The 15,373-nt window shown below is 42.1% G+C and overlaps 1 protein-coding gene across 1 annotated transcript in view; it reads right to left on the reverse strand.

Annotated features, from left to right (window-relative positions):
* The window catches only part of UTP20 (UTP20 small subunit processome component), a 63,066-nt gene that overhangs the window by 18,460 nt on the left and 29,233 nt on the right, over positions 1-15,373 (reverse strand). The window contains exons 26-40 of the mRNA XM_058021940.1: positions 14,756-14,922; positions 14,028-14,236; positions 11,049-11,192; positions 9,051-9,130; positions 7,982-8,208; positions 6,934-7,078; positions 6,405-6,492; positions 5,222-5,365; positions 4,590-4,640; positions 4,342-4,494; positions 3,666-3,821; positions 3,149-3,289; positions 2,214-2,351; positions 872-1,011; positions 291-370 (exon numbers count right to left, since the gene is read on the reverse strand). Of these exons, the coding sequence (XP_057877923.1) occupies positions 291-370; positions 872-1,011; positions 2,214-2,351; positions 3,149-3,289; positions 3,666-3,821; positions 4,342-4,494; positions 4,590-4,640; positions 5,222-5,365; positions 6,405-6,492; positions 6,934-7,078; positions 7,982-8,208; positions 9,051-9,130; positions 11,049-11,192; positions 14,028-14,236; positions 14,756-14,922 (2,063 nt within the window). The remainder of the gene's footprint in view (positions 1-290; positions 371-871; positions 1,012-2,213; positions 2,352-3,148; positions 3,290-3,665; positions 3,822-4,341; positions 4,495-4,589; positions 4,641-5,221; positions 5,366-6,404; positions 6,493-6,933; positions 7,079-7,981; positions 8,209-9,050; positions 9,131-11,048; positions 11,193-14,027; positions 14,237-14,755; positions 14,923-15,373) is intronic.

The raw sequence follows: 15,373 nt of genomic DNA on the forward strand, positions 1-15,373 counted from the left end.
CATCTTGGCTGCAGATAACCATGAAAACCACACAGGTTCTGGGCTGTTTTGGCTTACAGAAGCCTGGGATGGAGTGGTAATGTGGACATGATTCCCTACACCTCTCCTGACTTTGTCAACACACAGGAGGAAAATCTGCCTACTCCTGAGGAGACAAGTCAACGCTAGCTTCCAAGATGCCCATTTAAAAAAAAGGAAGTTGCTGATGTCAAGAGTAAACCACAAAACTTTGATTAGCTGCATTTGAGCAGTCTGAGGAGTGTTTTTACAAGCAGACATAAAAAGCTCACCTTGGTTGTCAATGGTCACAAGCTGCTTTTCAAGTGTTTTATGGTCAAAGTGAAAGGCTTCCAGCACTGTCTCTAACAAGCTGCAGAAGGAAAACACGAAGAAAGATCAGCCCTCTGCACAAAACCAAGAGGATGCATATACAACAGAAAAATCTTACAGGCACTTTTTGGAAAACATCAGATTTAGTTACATTGCACCATAAGGATGTTTATCCTGAAACACCCCAGAAAATAAAAACTGGTTACTTCTCAGCTGCACACATATTCTGTGACCCAGCTCAATGTGAAACCTCACAGAGAGTGGTACTGGAGCAACAGAGGCGTCCCAGGAGCAGGGACAGCCTGACACAACTGCTGCCATGCCTTCAGTGAGACATGGTGTAATAAAGTAACAACTTGTTAAAACTTCATAGCGCCAGGCAGCAAGCCATGCCCACCTTCACTCGCCTAAGTCCACCTCAAAGCCAGCAATCCCTCACCTCAGAGAAGAGGCCAAAGTCCGTGAGATGCTCCTAAAAACACTGAACTGCGCCTAAGCAGTCTTTGGAGAAACCCAGAGCAGCAGTGCTCGTGGTACTCACCTGACTCCCAGCTTCGTACCGATCTGTCCTGTTTGCAAGACGTGGATGAAGTGCTTTAAGTGGTACAAATAGGCTGACCACGAAAGGTGTCGGCAGACAGCTCCAACAACTTCAACTGAGGCTGTTACCATGTTTTCATGCTGCTCAAAAGAGAGAAATTCAGCTGCTGTTAGCATTCACAATGACCACGTGTCTGCAGCATTCTTCATCCAAAGCAACAAAAGACAGAAGTAATGTCTAGTCTAGTGGGGATGCTGGGATTCAGTATTTATACATCTCCTCCAGAGCATCAAGTAAGGAAAAAAAATAATCACAGTCTATCAAGCAGATCTCCAGACCCACTTCCTCCAAATTATTCTGCACACTTTTAACTTTTCTCACATACTTAAACCTATGGGCTCACTTGTGCTAAGAAGTAAGAACAAGAACCAGTTAAGGCATCCAACCACAAACACATGGCACATTGCTGGTCAACTATAAACCCATTTCAGATGTGAAATAAAATGTCTGTTTCTTTATCAAATTTTCAATCCACACATTTTACTGCCCTCTGGTCAAATAGTTACTCAGTCACTCTACTGAGGGGCACAGACTGCACTGCTGCAGGGGCTGGGTCCTGTGCCTGAGCTCTAATTGTTTCAGCTTCAGAAGAACATTTCTGACAGTAAGCAAATTAGACATTTACTTTACTTGATAGAAGCAGGTCTGCTGTTCTCCTGGTAGTGTGCAGGGAACTACAGAAGAGTGAAACCTGGCTTTTAAAAGCCACAGGTGGAAAGTCTGTCCACACTGATACTACAAGTAATTTCACTGAAAGTGAAAGTGACTAAAAAAATGTCAGCCTTCAAATTTTAATTACAAAGCTGCTATTGATTTCAGATGTTTCCAGCCAATTCTTGCAGTTTCTCTCTAAATCCAGAGAAAACTGTATTTATTCCCACCTCTGTTACTAGATGCAGACTATATTCCCACAGTCTACTGTCAAAGAGTATCACAACTAAACAGGAAGACAAAAGTTTGGAGGCAGAGGGAAGAAAATAAGAAGCTGATTAAAAAAATAAAGACAAATAAAACCCCAAGTAAAAACTAAAACAAAACAAAAAAACCTAACCCAAACAGTTAAGAGATCAACCTTTTAGCAGATACAGGACTGGGCCCAGACTGCTTCTGCACCTTCCAAATCCTCTTTCTGCCAGCAATACCAGCACAGCACTTTTATCTACAATGGAGACACCCACTTCACATACATATCAGCTGTCTAAGGGGGTTAGGTTTTTAAGGGAAATGCTACATACGAAATGTGAAAATATTCAAGTAGATGCATTCAATTGCAAGAGCCTACCTTAAGCATTTTTTCACTGAAAATTGCAGTTGTAGCATAAGGCATGATGTAGTTCTGCAGGGATTTAGAAGACAGCACAAGCTTTTCTTCAGTGAGCTGCTTTGCCAGTTTCCTCAGAGCTCGTGCTCTCCTGTGGATCTGAGACATGTCACATGGGAGAGAGTGAATGAGGTGGTGCTTGAGTCACAGCTAGCACGAGAGAGCACCTACATCCCGCAGTTCTGAAAATGTCCCAGTTTTAGGTAATGGCATAAACATATTACAGTCATTTCTAAGGCATGCCTTTTTCCTTAAATCTCTGGGCTTTCACTAGCCTTTTGCCTCAACAGATATTCCAAGTCAATGGCATTGTGGATTCACAATCATAAGACTGTGCTATCTTGAGGTGTTAGACAAGGGAGGCAACTGCAAACAGCAGCTGCTGCAATGAAATGCAAAGACCAGAGAAAATTAAAGTTAAAAACTTGCAACTTATATGCAAACTGCATATAAGTACAGGTATAGCAAAGACTCTCTCAGATTGCATCCCTGAAAGAAGAACTAATGTATTTTCACACTGCAAGAAAAACCAGGCTTTGTGTAACATTTGTGTTGCTAAGGTTTGTGAATGGGAAGGGGCTGCAGAGCCTCCAGAGAGCAGCAGGGAATAGGGCAGAAAAAACAGAGACCCATTCCATGCCTGTCAGAGGAATGTTCGGGATACTGCTGACTGTGGGCTACCATAAACCTAATACATTTACAGACAGAAACATAACTTTGATTCTCTATCACTCCTGATGATGCCTACGTCCCTCTTTTTTGTAACAGTATCTAATGACACAGGTTCAATTTCTCTGCAGACAACACACAGATGCTTTGCAAAACATCCCCTCACAGTAAGATGCTTTTGCTTGGCAGGGGAAGAGAGGTACTAAGAAATGCCTGCTATTTTTTACCTGCATGTGTTTCATGTTCTCAAAGAAGTCCATGTCAGGATCATGGCGGTTGGTCAGCTGGACCAAATCCTGGAATTCAGGATTTGTTGGGAATGTCTGAATGAGGCAGGAAAGCAGTGATGTGTAGTCCTGCTGGATGCTCTAAAAATAGCAAGCAGTGAATGGTAAGTATCCCTTGGAGAGGCTTCTACACACCCCTGAGAACAGCAGTGCTGTCATTTACAAGTGTTTCAGTCAAACGTCCTAATTCTTGGTAACAACAAATGCACCCATTATGGGCTGCATATAAATTAAAGCCTCCCTTCCAAAAAACGAGTTTCAACTAAGAAAAGCTGAACAACAGCAGAGAAACACAGGTAATTTCTATACTCTTTTAGAATTTTATAAGGCTTCATATTAAGGGTAAGTTTACAGTGGGTACCTGCACTTCTTATCCCAGTAGAGGACTTTGAGAACTCACCCAAAAAACATCTCATGAAGATAGCTGGAAATGTGTGATCAGATACCACTGCCTTACCTCAGTCTTACTCTTCAGACCCCTTCTCACAGACTCCAGGAGAGTGTGCTGGATTAGCTCCTTGTACTCATCTTCTGTGTGGCTGATCTCTGCCAGTCGGTGGATGAGACTGGTCAAGCAAAGGCTTGCGTTGTCACTGAGAGCCATGTCCCCGAGCTGAGAGGATGAAGAAATGGCACTGCATGAGTCTGGCTCTGACACCTTTCTCTACCCAAAAGCTGGGACAGAACAGCACCACTGGATACAACACAGCGAGTCCTGTAGAGACTCAGAAACTATTAAGAGCTTTCCTATAGAAGTTCTAGTCCCAAATTAATGCCCAACCTACCCATCAGGAAAAAACTCTTTACATTTACCAGCAGACCCACACAACCAGAACATGCTGCAACAAACCAAAATCAGCCTTTCAAGCCTGTAACGTGCCTTTTATCCAGTACAAATGACCAAACAGTTCCATTGCTCACTGACAGAAAGTTGTGCTGCACTGTGCTTGCCTTTTGGGACACACAGATGAAAAGGTAAACAGACAAAACTTCAAAAACATGTTTGTAAGAATACCTAAAGATACTTTCTGAATGTTATGTGGTGCCAAAAATCAGCCAATGGAAGTAAGTTGAAAGTTAGATTCATCAGGGACACATGGTGCATATAGCAAGGGAAGGAACATTCAGCCAACCTGGATGGTGTAGAAGCAGTTGTGCATAACAGGGATGAGGAAGTCAGTATCCACTGTTTGCATTTCCTTGATGTGGGCTGTGATTGACTGAAATGCTGACAGACGCACATCAAAGTCGATATCATCCAGATGTCGCTGATCAAAGGCATTCAGCTAAGACAGAGCAACAAGTTGTTAATGAAAAATGACAGAAATGTGATCATACCATATTGGGAGAAAAAGGGAGCAGAGAGAAAAACTGTGCATACCTTAACAACATCAGTAATGTACTTCAACTTAGCATCCAAGTCAGATAAAGTCTAAAAAACATAAAAACCCAGTTAACTTTTATAGTTGTTAAAAATTTGGCTAACTCAAGACTTTACCACTTCAGTCAAAAAATAAATAAGCAGCAGCATTAGCCTTTCTCATGTAAGTTGGAGGATATGTGTTTTAAGTCCTAAGTTTCCAAATATCTACACTGTATGTTTCCTGTGTTTTACTGCTAATAATTTATATGTCACTTCAAAGTAATACAGAATATCCTACTATAAACTGTGAGAGAAGAATACAAATAAAAATTGTCTTCAGGATACTGAAATCCATTCTAATTTCATCAACATGCAGGATTGGTTGCAGTTTAAGTGCTTTGCTTGGCTTCTCTTACACTAAAGATCTTTGGCGAGGTTCACATCAACCAGGCTGTAAGCCAAAACTTTTACAAATCTTTGTGCAGCTCATTCATTCCTATCACATAGAATTCTGTTATTTTCACTTCACACAACAAGTAGAGTAAAAAGGTTTTTAAATTTATGCACCAAGATAAATACTGCTATCACTTTTTTCTTGATCTCTTAGAGCAAATTAAAAAAAAGCACAGAAAGATGTAGAAATGCAATACCTGAAATACCAAGCACAACTTATTTCGAGACAGTTTGTTCTGGATGACAGAAAAAAGCTTTGCCAGTGGTTTGAGAAAGCTTGTAGGGTTTGAGCAATGCCTCAGCAAGTTCTGCACCGTCTCCAGAATGTCAATTTGGGTACCCTGAAAGAGACACATAACTCTCAATAACTACTGAGAACTCACAAGATTATTTCATTTCCTTGGGACGTATTTCAAGACACGAAGTGCACATTGCTGTACTTCATTCAGATCAGAGATACTGAACGAAAACAAAGAATTAGGACACAATGCAATCATCAAATCTCTCAGAAGTACTTGCAGCCTCTCAATTAGAAACAATACAGTGTTAAGAGATGACTGTCAGCACGATAAAGACTTCTTTTATGTGTCTTTCCTCATGACTCAAAGGTCAGGAGAACTAATGGAGCTTTAAAAAGCAGTCTTTCTTGAATATGTGAGGTGAACATTAACAGCACCATATACTTCATAGAATGGGTCAGGCTGGAAAGGACCACGGAGGTCAATTTGGTCCATCCTCCCTGTTCAAGCAGGGTCATTCCAGAGCACTTGGCACAGGATTGCATCCAGACAGTTCTTGAGTATCTCCAGTGAGGGGACCCGGCCACTGCACAGTAAAGCTCTTGTATGAGTTCCCTCAACAGCAATCACATGCGGTGCCCTAATGATTCACTGATTTAAACCCCCAAAATAGTACTGTATATGGTTTGCCTTTGCCTTTCAACCAGCAGCAGACTAATGCAGCACTGCCCAGTACACCACGCACACCACACACTCAACCACATAAATTTACATTGCTGTCCAGACCCTGTGGCTTTGGGGTGCGTAAAATACACAGTGAAGAAGAGCAATTATTTCAAACACTGCAAGCAATTTGGTGGATTGGCTACAGTGTCAAAGAAGGTAAAGACTGCATTATAACTTCTGCAGACCTTCCCCATGACAAGGGGGAACAGAATCAGTCTGGGCACTGGCACCTCTGGGTGAGTAGCGCACATCAGCACACAGTGGCACTGCATTCTGAACAGACTACAAACATGTGAAGACCTGATTGCAGGCTGATAATGAGAAATGGCATGTATATGACTTTTAAACAAACAAATATACTTGATTAAAATAAAATCATATGTTTAGTAGGGGTGAGGAAATAATTTTGACCTACCTGCTCCATGTTAGTCTGATAAAGGAAAGGGATGAGAAGGCTCACAAGCACTGAATTCTGGCTCTTTTCTTGTATGAATTTGCTGATCCTGCAGAATTGGACAAGGTAATTTACTCTTTTATATAATTTCAATCACCAGTACAGAGCAAAGAAGTCTGTCAGCACTAGTGTCATTTCACAAGGCTTTGTCAGCCTATCCAGGCTAACAGAGCATACCTACCAAATTCACAGTCCCAGCCTAAGCATTCAGTTCCACATGACTGCAGACATTTCTGCACTTTTCCCTAACCTCAAGAGATACTAGGTTTGAGTACCAGCAACAAAATCAGCTAGAATCAACTTCTGAAAACTTATCACCTCAATAACCAGCAAACAGCAAGGTCAATGACAGATGCAGCAATTTACAACTGTTGCAAATTTTAAAAAGTTGAGACACAGTGTTTTTTAATTTGGAAACTATTACAATAAGCCTCTTTCTTCCTCCCTCCTTCCAGCTTTTTAACTGTTTCAGGCTCTAAAAATCACTTACTTGGAAAGTATACTCAGCTCTTTGCTGACTTGAGCTCTGTACTTCTTCTTTTTCACCTTCTCCATACTTAACATTGTTTTGCTGAAGTACTGAAGTATGGCAGGAACATGAGGCAGGACCAACTGGCAACCTAGGCTGAGGGGCTCTGTAAGAGATACAACAGTTAGCAACACCCAAGACACTCTGCTGCAAGAAACAGAAGGGAGATCCAACCCTATACAAAGGGGAAATTAGGATAAGGGAGGTTTCATTAGTAAATGGGAGCTATAAACATGCAGGGCAGCTGGTGGCTGGGAAGAAGCACCAGCACTTGCTGAGACCAAGTCTAACATGTCTGAGATGAGCTCAAAGCAAGCACACACCACTCTCCTCATAGATTTCAGTAACAGCCCTCATATATGTAGGCTTATCAGAAGGCACCAAGGACATTCTTCTACAGTGCCAACATCTAAAATGACTGGAGCATTTGTAAATGTGGTTTTCTTTATTCCACCACTGACCTCTTGTGTAAAATCAAAGCTGCCATAACAAGGGCACATGCTCCTTTCCACTAGCTTTGAGTTGCAGGTGAAAGCAGCACACTGATGCTCTCTCCACAGCATCAAACACAGCACACTACTGTTCTGTCTATGAACTCTCAAAGATGCCAGGTCTTTCCAGTCAGGGAGCACAGACTAAACATTAAAGTGATCATGTGCATACAGGAATGGGGCCTTTATATAAAGCCTGGTGTTAGGCACAGAGCCAAGTCAGCAACGCAGTTCTTCAACTTGTATCAGTCAAAGCTTCACAGACAGAACAGGTCAACATTGCTCTCTTCATAAGGAATCTCTCTGTGCTCAGGACTCTGACAGTCAAACGTGGACTTCATCAGCCACGAAGCAAGCAGGACTTTACAGTTCTTGAGCACAAGACAAGATTGTACATTGATGTTTCCATCTCTGCTGGGAGGTCCACTTCCCCAGTATTCTTAGAACAGCTTCACCATAATCTACCACCTCCATCTAAAGCACCCAACAGGTCTCTGAGAACTCTCAGGCAGGCATACCTTCTGTCACGTCTCCAGTGGCCATGACAACACAGTCAGTCACGCTCAGACTGGAAACCTGCTCCGTGGGTTCAAAATCTGGGCTGTTGAGAAGGCTGTCAGCAATGTCCATCACAAGGCTGGATGTGGCCTCAGACAGATTCTTGGCTGACAGCACAGCAAAAACATTTGTCAGTATATCACTCTCTGGATGATCTGGCTGCTGCTTGGCCAGCAAAGGGAAATACCTGAAAGATTATAAAAAGGTTCACTAAAAATTAGGTTCAGAATTTTCAGCTTACAATTCTACTGTGCGAGAAGTCACAAAAAATAATGACCGTCTTCCATTTCAACCAAGAAAAAAGTGCACAAAAACCAGAACAGCATCATCAAAAATACAATGAACGGAGGTTGAGAGGTTATCAAGTCCCTTTTCTAATCTTTTCTCCACAGCCTGAGTCTCGTCTTAGTCTGCTCCTAACCTAGTGATGCAACATCACTTTTAACAGAAGTTTGTGCATAACGTCTTCATGCCTACCAATGAAGTGTCTCAAGAGAAACACCTGGTACTTTAGCAAAGGAAAAACAGTGAGTCTGAGGAAGAGGCAAAAATCACTCAAGGCAGTTCAGTTGGAACTTCTCACAATCAAAAAAAGCTCTTTTACAACTTTCAGTAACAGATTCTCAGTCACAGATTCTGTGCTGAACTTGCCCATACTCTTTCATAAAATAGAAAGTAATATAGACTCTAAAAATACGAACGAAATTATATATTGTAAAACTGACTTCCCGTCTCACAAGACTAAGAAGTCATTGGTCAAGACAAATATATCCCTCAGAAATCAGATCTCCTCCTCACCTGTGAGTTCAGTTTGGGCTGCATATGTGCTTAGTTATTAATACATGGAAAAAGTAGCCTATTAAAAAAGTGAGTTCTTGCATAAACTGGAAAGCTTCCCAGCTTAGAGTCTAATGGAAAAAGAAAATACAAGTTTGGACACAATTATTCACAGCCTGTTAGTGTGCTCTTTCTTCCTTGAGTTTTATGTATTCAGAAGTACTTAGGCTTCTTTGCCAGAAGAACACTTACCTGGGGTTCTTACTCCAGGTGTGAATGAGTTTGAGCAGAAAAGTTGGAGAATACTGACTCTCTGAAGCCAATCTGCAGACCTAAAGGAGAGAAAAATCAGATACCAATGCAACACAAGTAAGTAAAGCCACTTGAAAACGTCCTCTCTAGCAAAGACCTCACATTCTACAGTTTACCTTTTTTTATAAAGTAATTTCAACCTTTTATAAGGTAATTTTCCAACTTCTTCAATATTTGTCAAATGACTCTTAGATCATTTCACTTCTGTTTATACAGTATTCCAGCTACCATTTTTGCCTTCTCTTGAAACTAGATTCCCACAACACCTCACATTTGCCACAGAGGCTTAGCAAACTCCCCCAGACATACCTAGAAAATCTGAAGCACAGCACCCAAAACTCACTCCTCCCACACTGCCTATGCCCTGACTGCAGCACCTGGTTTGTATCTCCACAGCCTCACTGGAGAGGCTGGAAATCTTATTGGGGTGGGATCTCCTCACAGGGTTCTGCATCCAAAACAACCCCACCTGTGTTTGGGTTGTGTTGTTGCTAACAAGTCTCTGCAGCAAAATCCTGGGCTATGAACAACAGCAAGCTCCAACTGCAGGTTCAACAGGCTTAAACCAATTTGCCCTCTCCATCAGTTTTACACACCTCAGTTCTGTAGTTTTAAAAAAGGAAAGCACACAAGTCAAAACGATTCTTTTGCCAAAACCAAATCGTCATGAAGTTCACCAGAAAAGACTCCAGAGGGAGCTTCTGGATCGTATTACCATCCAAGCTTCAAAACCATCAGTTTTCCTGACATATGTAAGGACAAGAGGCATTCTAACTATTTAGTAACAAAAGTACACCTTGTTCAGAGTTACTCAGAATTTGCAAACACTGTGCTCCATGAAAGCTTTAAGTGCTTTGCTGACTGCCTGGAACTGCAATAGCCTGAACTGCTCTGGAACTGCAACAAATGTTCACTGCTTTTCCCACGTAGCACCCCAGCTGTAAGAAGACTCCATGGACAAACCAGGAACATGCACTTCCCCATTGCCCAGCCCAGGGCAATACAGAGCTATATGCACTGGCTGCTACTTTTTATCTACTGTTTGTCCACATAACCATACTATACATCACATATTGTTACTGGTAGAGAAGAGAAACAGTGTAGGAGTAAACAAACACAATGTCTAGAGAAGCAGCTCTGCTGTTTCACAAACTAGACCAATGCTCTTTAACAGGCTTTTCTGCTGCAGGGAAGTTGGGCACTTGGATACCTTAAAAGCCTCTATGGAAGAGCATGCTTGCAGTCAGTCTCTCTTACTCAGTTAACCTTTTCATGGACACAGCTTGCTTTTAGAGCAGAGACAACCCAGCAGCTGGTACAGGCACTCCCTGACAACCCCAGAGCCACTGCACTGACAAAGACAATATAATTTAATTTTAAATTCTGTGTCTTCTCTTCATCGCACAGCAGTGCATTTTCCAAGCTCAGAGGCGATCTGAATTTCTCTGATAAAAGCCACATGCCTGTGCTTTGTCACTATATTCACATGGAAGTCTTGGCAGGCAGGCTCAAGATCACTTAGCCCACTGACAGACCCTCCTGGGTCCTTCCTGCAGCAGCACTTGCTTCTGCAGTCCCCTACCCAACAACTGTCACACAGAAAAGTAGCAAAGTACACCTAGAAATTACTCGTATTATTTAGCTTCATTGAAGCATCTAGGGAAGAAGTCTGCTTCTGTGGTTAAAGAACAAAGAAATGGCATCCATTTTATTCATATGAATTAATTTGTACTTTAATCTGTGACTTGATTATTCCAGGACTAATCAGAGAAGAGCCAAGAAACTGGCCTTGGACAGACACTGGGATGCCACAATCTGTCCAAGGCCACATCCACTCTAGCGATGGACAGAGCTGACATGATGGACTGGAGTACAGCTGGAGTTTTCTGCATGGTACATGTTTCAAACAAGTTATTTGGAAAAACAAGAAATACTTACCTGAGGCCATACCACAGCATGGAAAACTGCATCAATCTCTTCCACACTAAAGCTGTAGGTCTCATAATCAGAAAAAAACTCTGCCACAAGCTTGAGACCAAGACGTCTCAAATTCTTCAGTGGATTAATCAACCTAGGTTGGACCTGTAATGAAAACAACAAAAAACCCAGCCCAGTAAGACCTTGGCAGAACAACTACCAACTATTTGCTCTGAAATTAAACCAGCAATTGACTGACCACATCCAGACACATTCTTTGCAGAAACCTCTGTTGTTTTCTCTTGTAACTTGTTCACAGTAGCAATGTACACCTCAGAGCTGACCTAATTGTTACTAGAAGGGGCCTGCCTGTTCCTGCACCGAATCACTTACACAGGACTCCTTCAGGTCATAAAAAGTCCATGCTTATAAGTTTAACCCTGTAGCATCTGCCCCTTTTGGATGCAATGCAGAAAGCTACACTGCAATTAACTAGATTTCCAACTCTGACACTTAAACAATTCTGTTTTACACTTGAAAGGACGGAAATCACCTCTTCAAAGTGAAGTTGTACTTTGTACACTGAGATCTTCTGGGAAGAAATCAACAGACGAAGAGAAGGGGGGAGGAACAGAGAAGGAAAGAATGTGAATTATGTCTTCCAGTGGAGTCAGGTGGGGGCTATAGCATTTGGTTACAGGAAGGTGCTTCCTGTACCCATTTAGTGGCTATGTTCCACAGCCTTTCTTTGGAAAAACATTTCAGTAAGCGAATTCACGCAGAGCTGCATTCTGACTCTCCTCCCTGAGAGAAGTCTTGACCTGAGTAACCTAAATTATTTCCATACTGTGCAATGCATGAGCACAAGAAGCAGTTCCACAGTGCAGAGGTAATGAACTTCAGCCTCAGAAACAACAAAGCCTCATGAGAGCAGATGAAAGCCACTGTCTGATATTGGAGCTCTTTTGGGTCCCCATATCATGATCCACCACAAGTGGATCCAAGAATATAAAATCACAAGTAAAAAAGACAAAGAGGAGATGGTGGAAGGAACTGATCAAGCTCTTGCAACAGGACCTCCCGAGCTATGCTGAAAGTGTACAATGGAGTGCAATCAGATTCCAGGTGGCAAATGAACTGTTTGAAAGCCCAAAGAAAGCACAAACCAGGATACTATTGCTAATGGCAACCTCCAAGTGAAGTCATTTTGGGTTTCACACTATCCAATCACCATGAGTTCTCTGAGATCAAGCCTTTGAGAGGACAAAGAAACTCAACAGTGAACACAATCACTAGGAAATGGTTGTGGATGCTGTGGGACAGACAGAGAGAAATGGTAAGCATTTCTCTCTCTCTGTCCCACAGCATCCACAAATGGTAAATTAATAACTTGTCTTAAAAGTGGTCAAAGTTGATGTTTAATTCTCCAGGCAGTATCAGTCTGCAATAAATTACTCTCAAACTCCAAGAATGTCTTCTAATTATTAGTCAAGATAAACAGATTTCTCACACTCTTACTTGAGCTTTTAACAGCCCCTGGTCTAATGAACTGCTAAATTAAGTTCAGACAAACAACAGACTGTCAATCCTGATATTACACAACCATGACAGAATTACTGTAGCAACTCTGGCAAAATGTGGCTTTCCTAGCAGTTAGTGAAGCAGCTTTTAGAACTCCTGTCTCCTGTTCTCATTGAAAACATGCAGGCATATGCAATGCACTGCTGAAGTCAGACTGGGGGATGTTGACGTCCTCCAATTTGCTCATCTTCTTCATAAATTAAGACAGTTACCAGGTTCTGTGCAGCCTGCAGGCAACTATGAGACCTTGGATACTGTATGCCTATTGCAAGGATTTGCTTTGTTGGATAAATTTTTTTCAAAGCAAGTTCTAACCTCAAATGCTCACAGCTGGGTCTTGGCAAGAACATGCTCATGGTGACAAAACATTCATTCCCACTTGCTCAGGCCATCATCTCCTAACACCGTGCAACACCACAGTGATGATGATGACTGTGCAGTTTGCTTGCTTCCCACCTAATACATGAGCAGGCTCTGCACCAGCACCAAGAAGACAGAAAAGCCTGGCTCAGTGTTACATTTTCTGAGCAGCTGCCAACAGACCCCAAGTAGCTGGACTAGAGCTCAGGGATGTCTGTGCTGCCTCCCTGCATACAGGGCAGCAATAAACCAACATGCCCCACCTTCAGGTGCAACCAATCTTTAACAGGATGTTTTCCTCACCTGACCCCTTCTGCATGTACAGCCATTGCTCAGCAAGGGAAAAAATAATTTCCACTGCTCTGCAGGTACCTGGCTAAGACCCAAATGGTAACAAGGGATTAGTAAGACTCCTGACACAGAGCTGAAGATGCTTCTAGTGTGCTGAAAGCATGGCTGGTAGTCACGTCCCTCCTGTGTCCCATGACAGGAGACACAAAGGGCTGATAATCACTGTGGTCATCCACAATGCTGAGCTCCTCTGAGGTCTAGCACTGCAACAAAACACTTCATGGACAAGCTTTGCTCAAATGTCTTCAGGTAAGGAACTTTAAACCTCTCCTTCCCCTGCTCAAATGTTTTATCCTTGCTGCCAAGACACTCCATCTTTAGGGCAAATTTCTACTTCCAGCCATAAAATGTTGTTACATGTTTACAACAGAACATTTCTCTCTCTCTCATGCCCATCTCTCCAAAAAACAGGTAGGAACAATGCACAGAGATCACCTCCAACTCTTTCTTCAGTAGTTCAAACAAACACACAGTTCAAATCAGTTTTCTAAGTACATTAACTCTGCCTGTACTGCTTAAGCCCTGCAGCACTTTCAGACAAGTACCACTGGCCTCTATTTTGACAGATTTCTAATTGCTAAGCTTCACAATGGCATTCAACTTATCTTTATCTGAATCAATAAAGCTCTGTCTGTATGTGTAAGCTCAGAGGAGGAGGAGAGAAAAAACTTAATTTACATGTTTGTATATTGTTTGCATGTACTGTACCTTCTCTCTTTGCTGGAGGATGCAGGATACCACTGCAGTCATGCAGAGCAGAATCTGTAGAATTTCAGGCAGGTATTGCTGGATCAAATGTCCCATGTTTTTCAACACAACCTCAAGACCATTGAAGAGGCTATGCTGACGCCCAAGAGGCAGGACTTTAGCTAAATCCAACTCTGACATACTTTGAAGGACTGCAGTCTGGCAAGGCCCTGTGATAGGCAAAGGAACAGCAAATTACCTAGGGAAGCACCATGGATAAGCCTACTACGAAGAATAATATTTTAGTGAAAAATAGTGGAATTTGGCCCTAAATTACTGATCCTCACAATCAGATTTTTAAATAAGAACAGCTCTGTTTCTCCATCTCTCTGATATTTAGATGTCTCCCACTGCTACAGAATCAGAGCACTTTACAAGTTCTCTTTACTGCCCTGATACTCAGGCTAGCCTATGATCCCAGACACTATCCACTCTTGGCCTGCTACAACTTATTTGCAAAATTGTGGCAAGTTGTTCAGCTTTTCTGACCTTGGACATGTAAAACAGAGTAATCATGCTTTGTAAGGAGAAACTTGGGGGAAACCTAGTCCTTACCAAGGGTTTACTTTCATACCTTCAAGGCATGGTCAAGAGACAAACTGAAGCACATAACAGTACTAAGCATATTTATCCTCCCACATCTCTACAGTCAGGGAATACCACACCCCCAGCTTCTGTGGCCTACCTACCATTACTGAATTGCTTCACAGCTTCAAAGAGCAGATCCAAGAACATCCGGATCTCTTCTGGCAGCGAGCCGGCCAGAAATCGCAGAACGATCGACATGCGAGTGCTCGCTGAAGACTTGCCCTGTGTTTTGCTCCCTGTTTTGTTTCTCATTCTGCCATAGAGAATTCTTCAAGAACCAGAAAGAGATTGCATTAGCTTTCAGCAAGCCATCTGTTTTCCAACCTCTCTTTCTGTAGGAGAAACTCGGTTTAAAAATATTCTCTAGTGGAAGTTCTCTCTTCAGGTTCTCCACTGAAATCCTACATAATGCCCAAAAACATACTAGTGAAAGATCAGCTTCTGCTTCTACAATGGAAGCTCTGCTGGAAACTTCAGGTATAAAACTGGTTACCTTGCAGGACAATTCACATCACTGCAAATAGCTGGCAACACTCAATGAACTGAAATGTCCTCACAGTTCTCTGTAATCCTTAGTAGAAACAGTATGTGCCAAAATGCTGTTTTTAAAGAAAACACCATTTGCATAACACATTATATAAATGTGTTAATAAGAAAAACATACAGAATATCACAAACTAAGTCATCAAACTGTAGCATTAAGCATGGGTTTATCTCAA

This window comes from Melospiza georgiana, chromosome 4 (genome assembly GCF_028018845.1).
Source record: "Melospiza georgiana isolate bMelGeo1 chromosome 4, bMelGeo1.pri, whole genome shotgun sequence".
In the NCBI taxonomy this organism is placed as follows: Eukaryota; Metazoa; Chordata; class Aves; order Passeriformes; family Passerellidae; genus Melospiza; species Melospiza georgiana.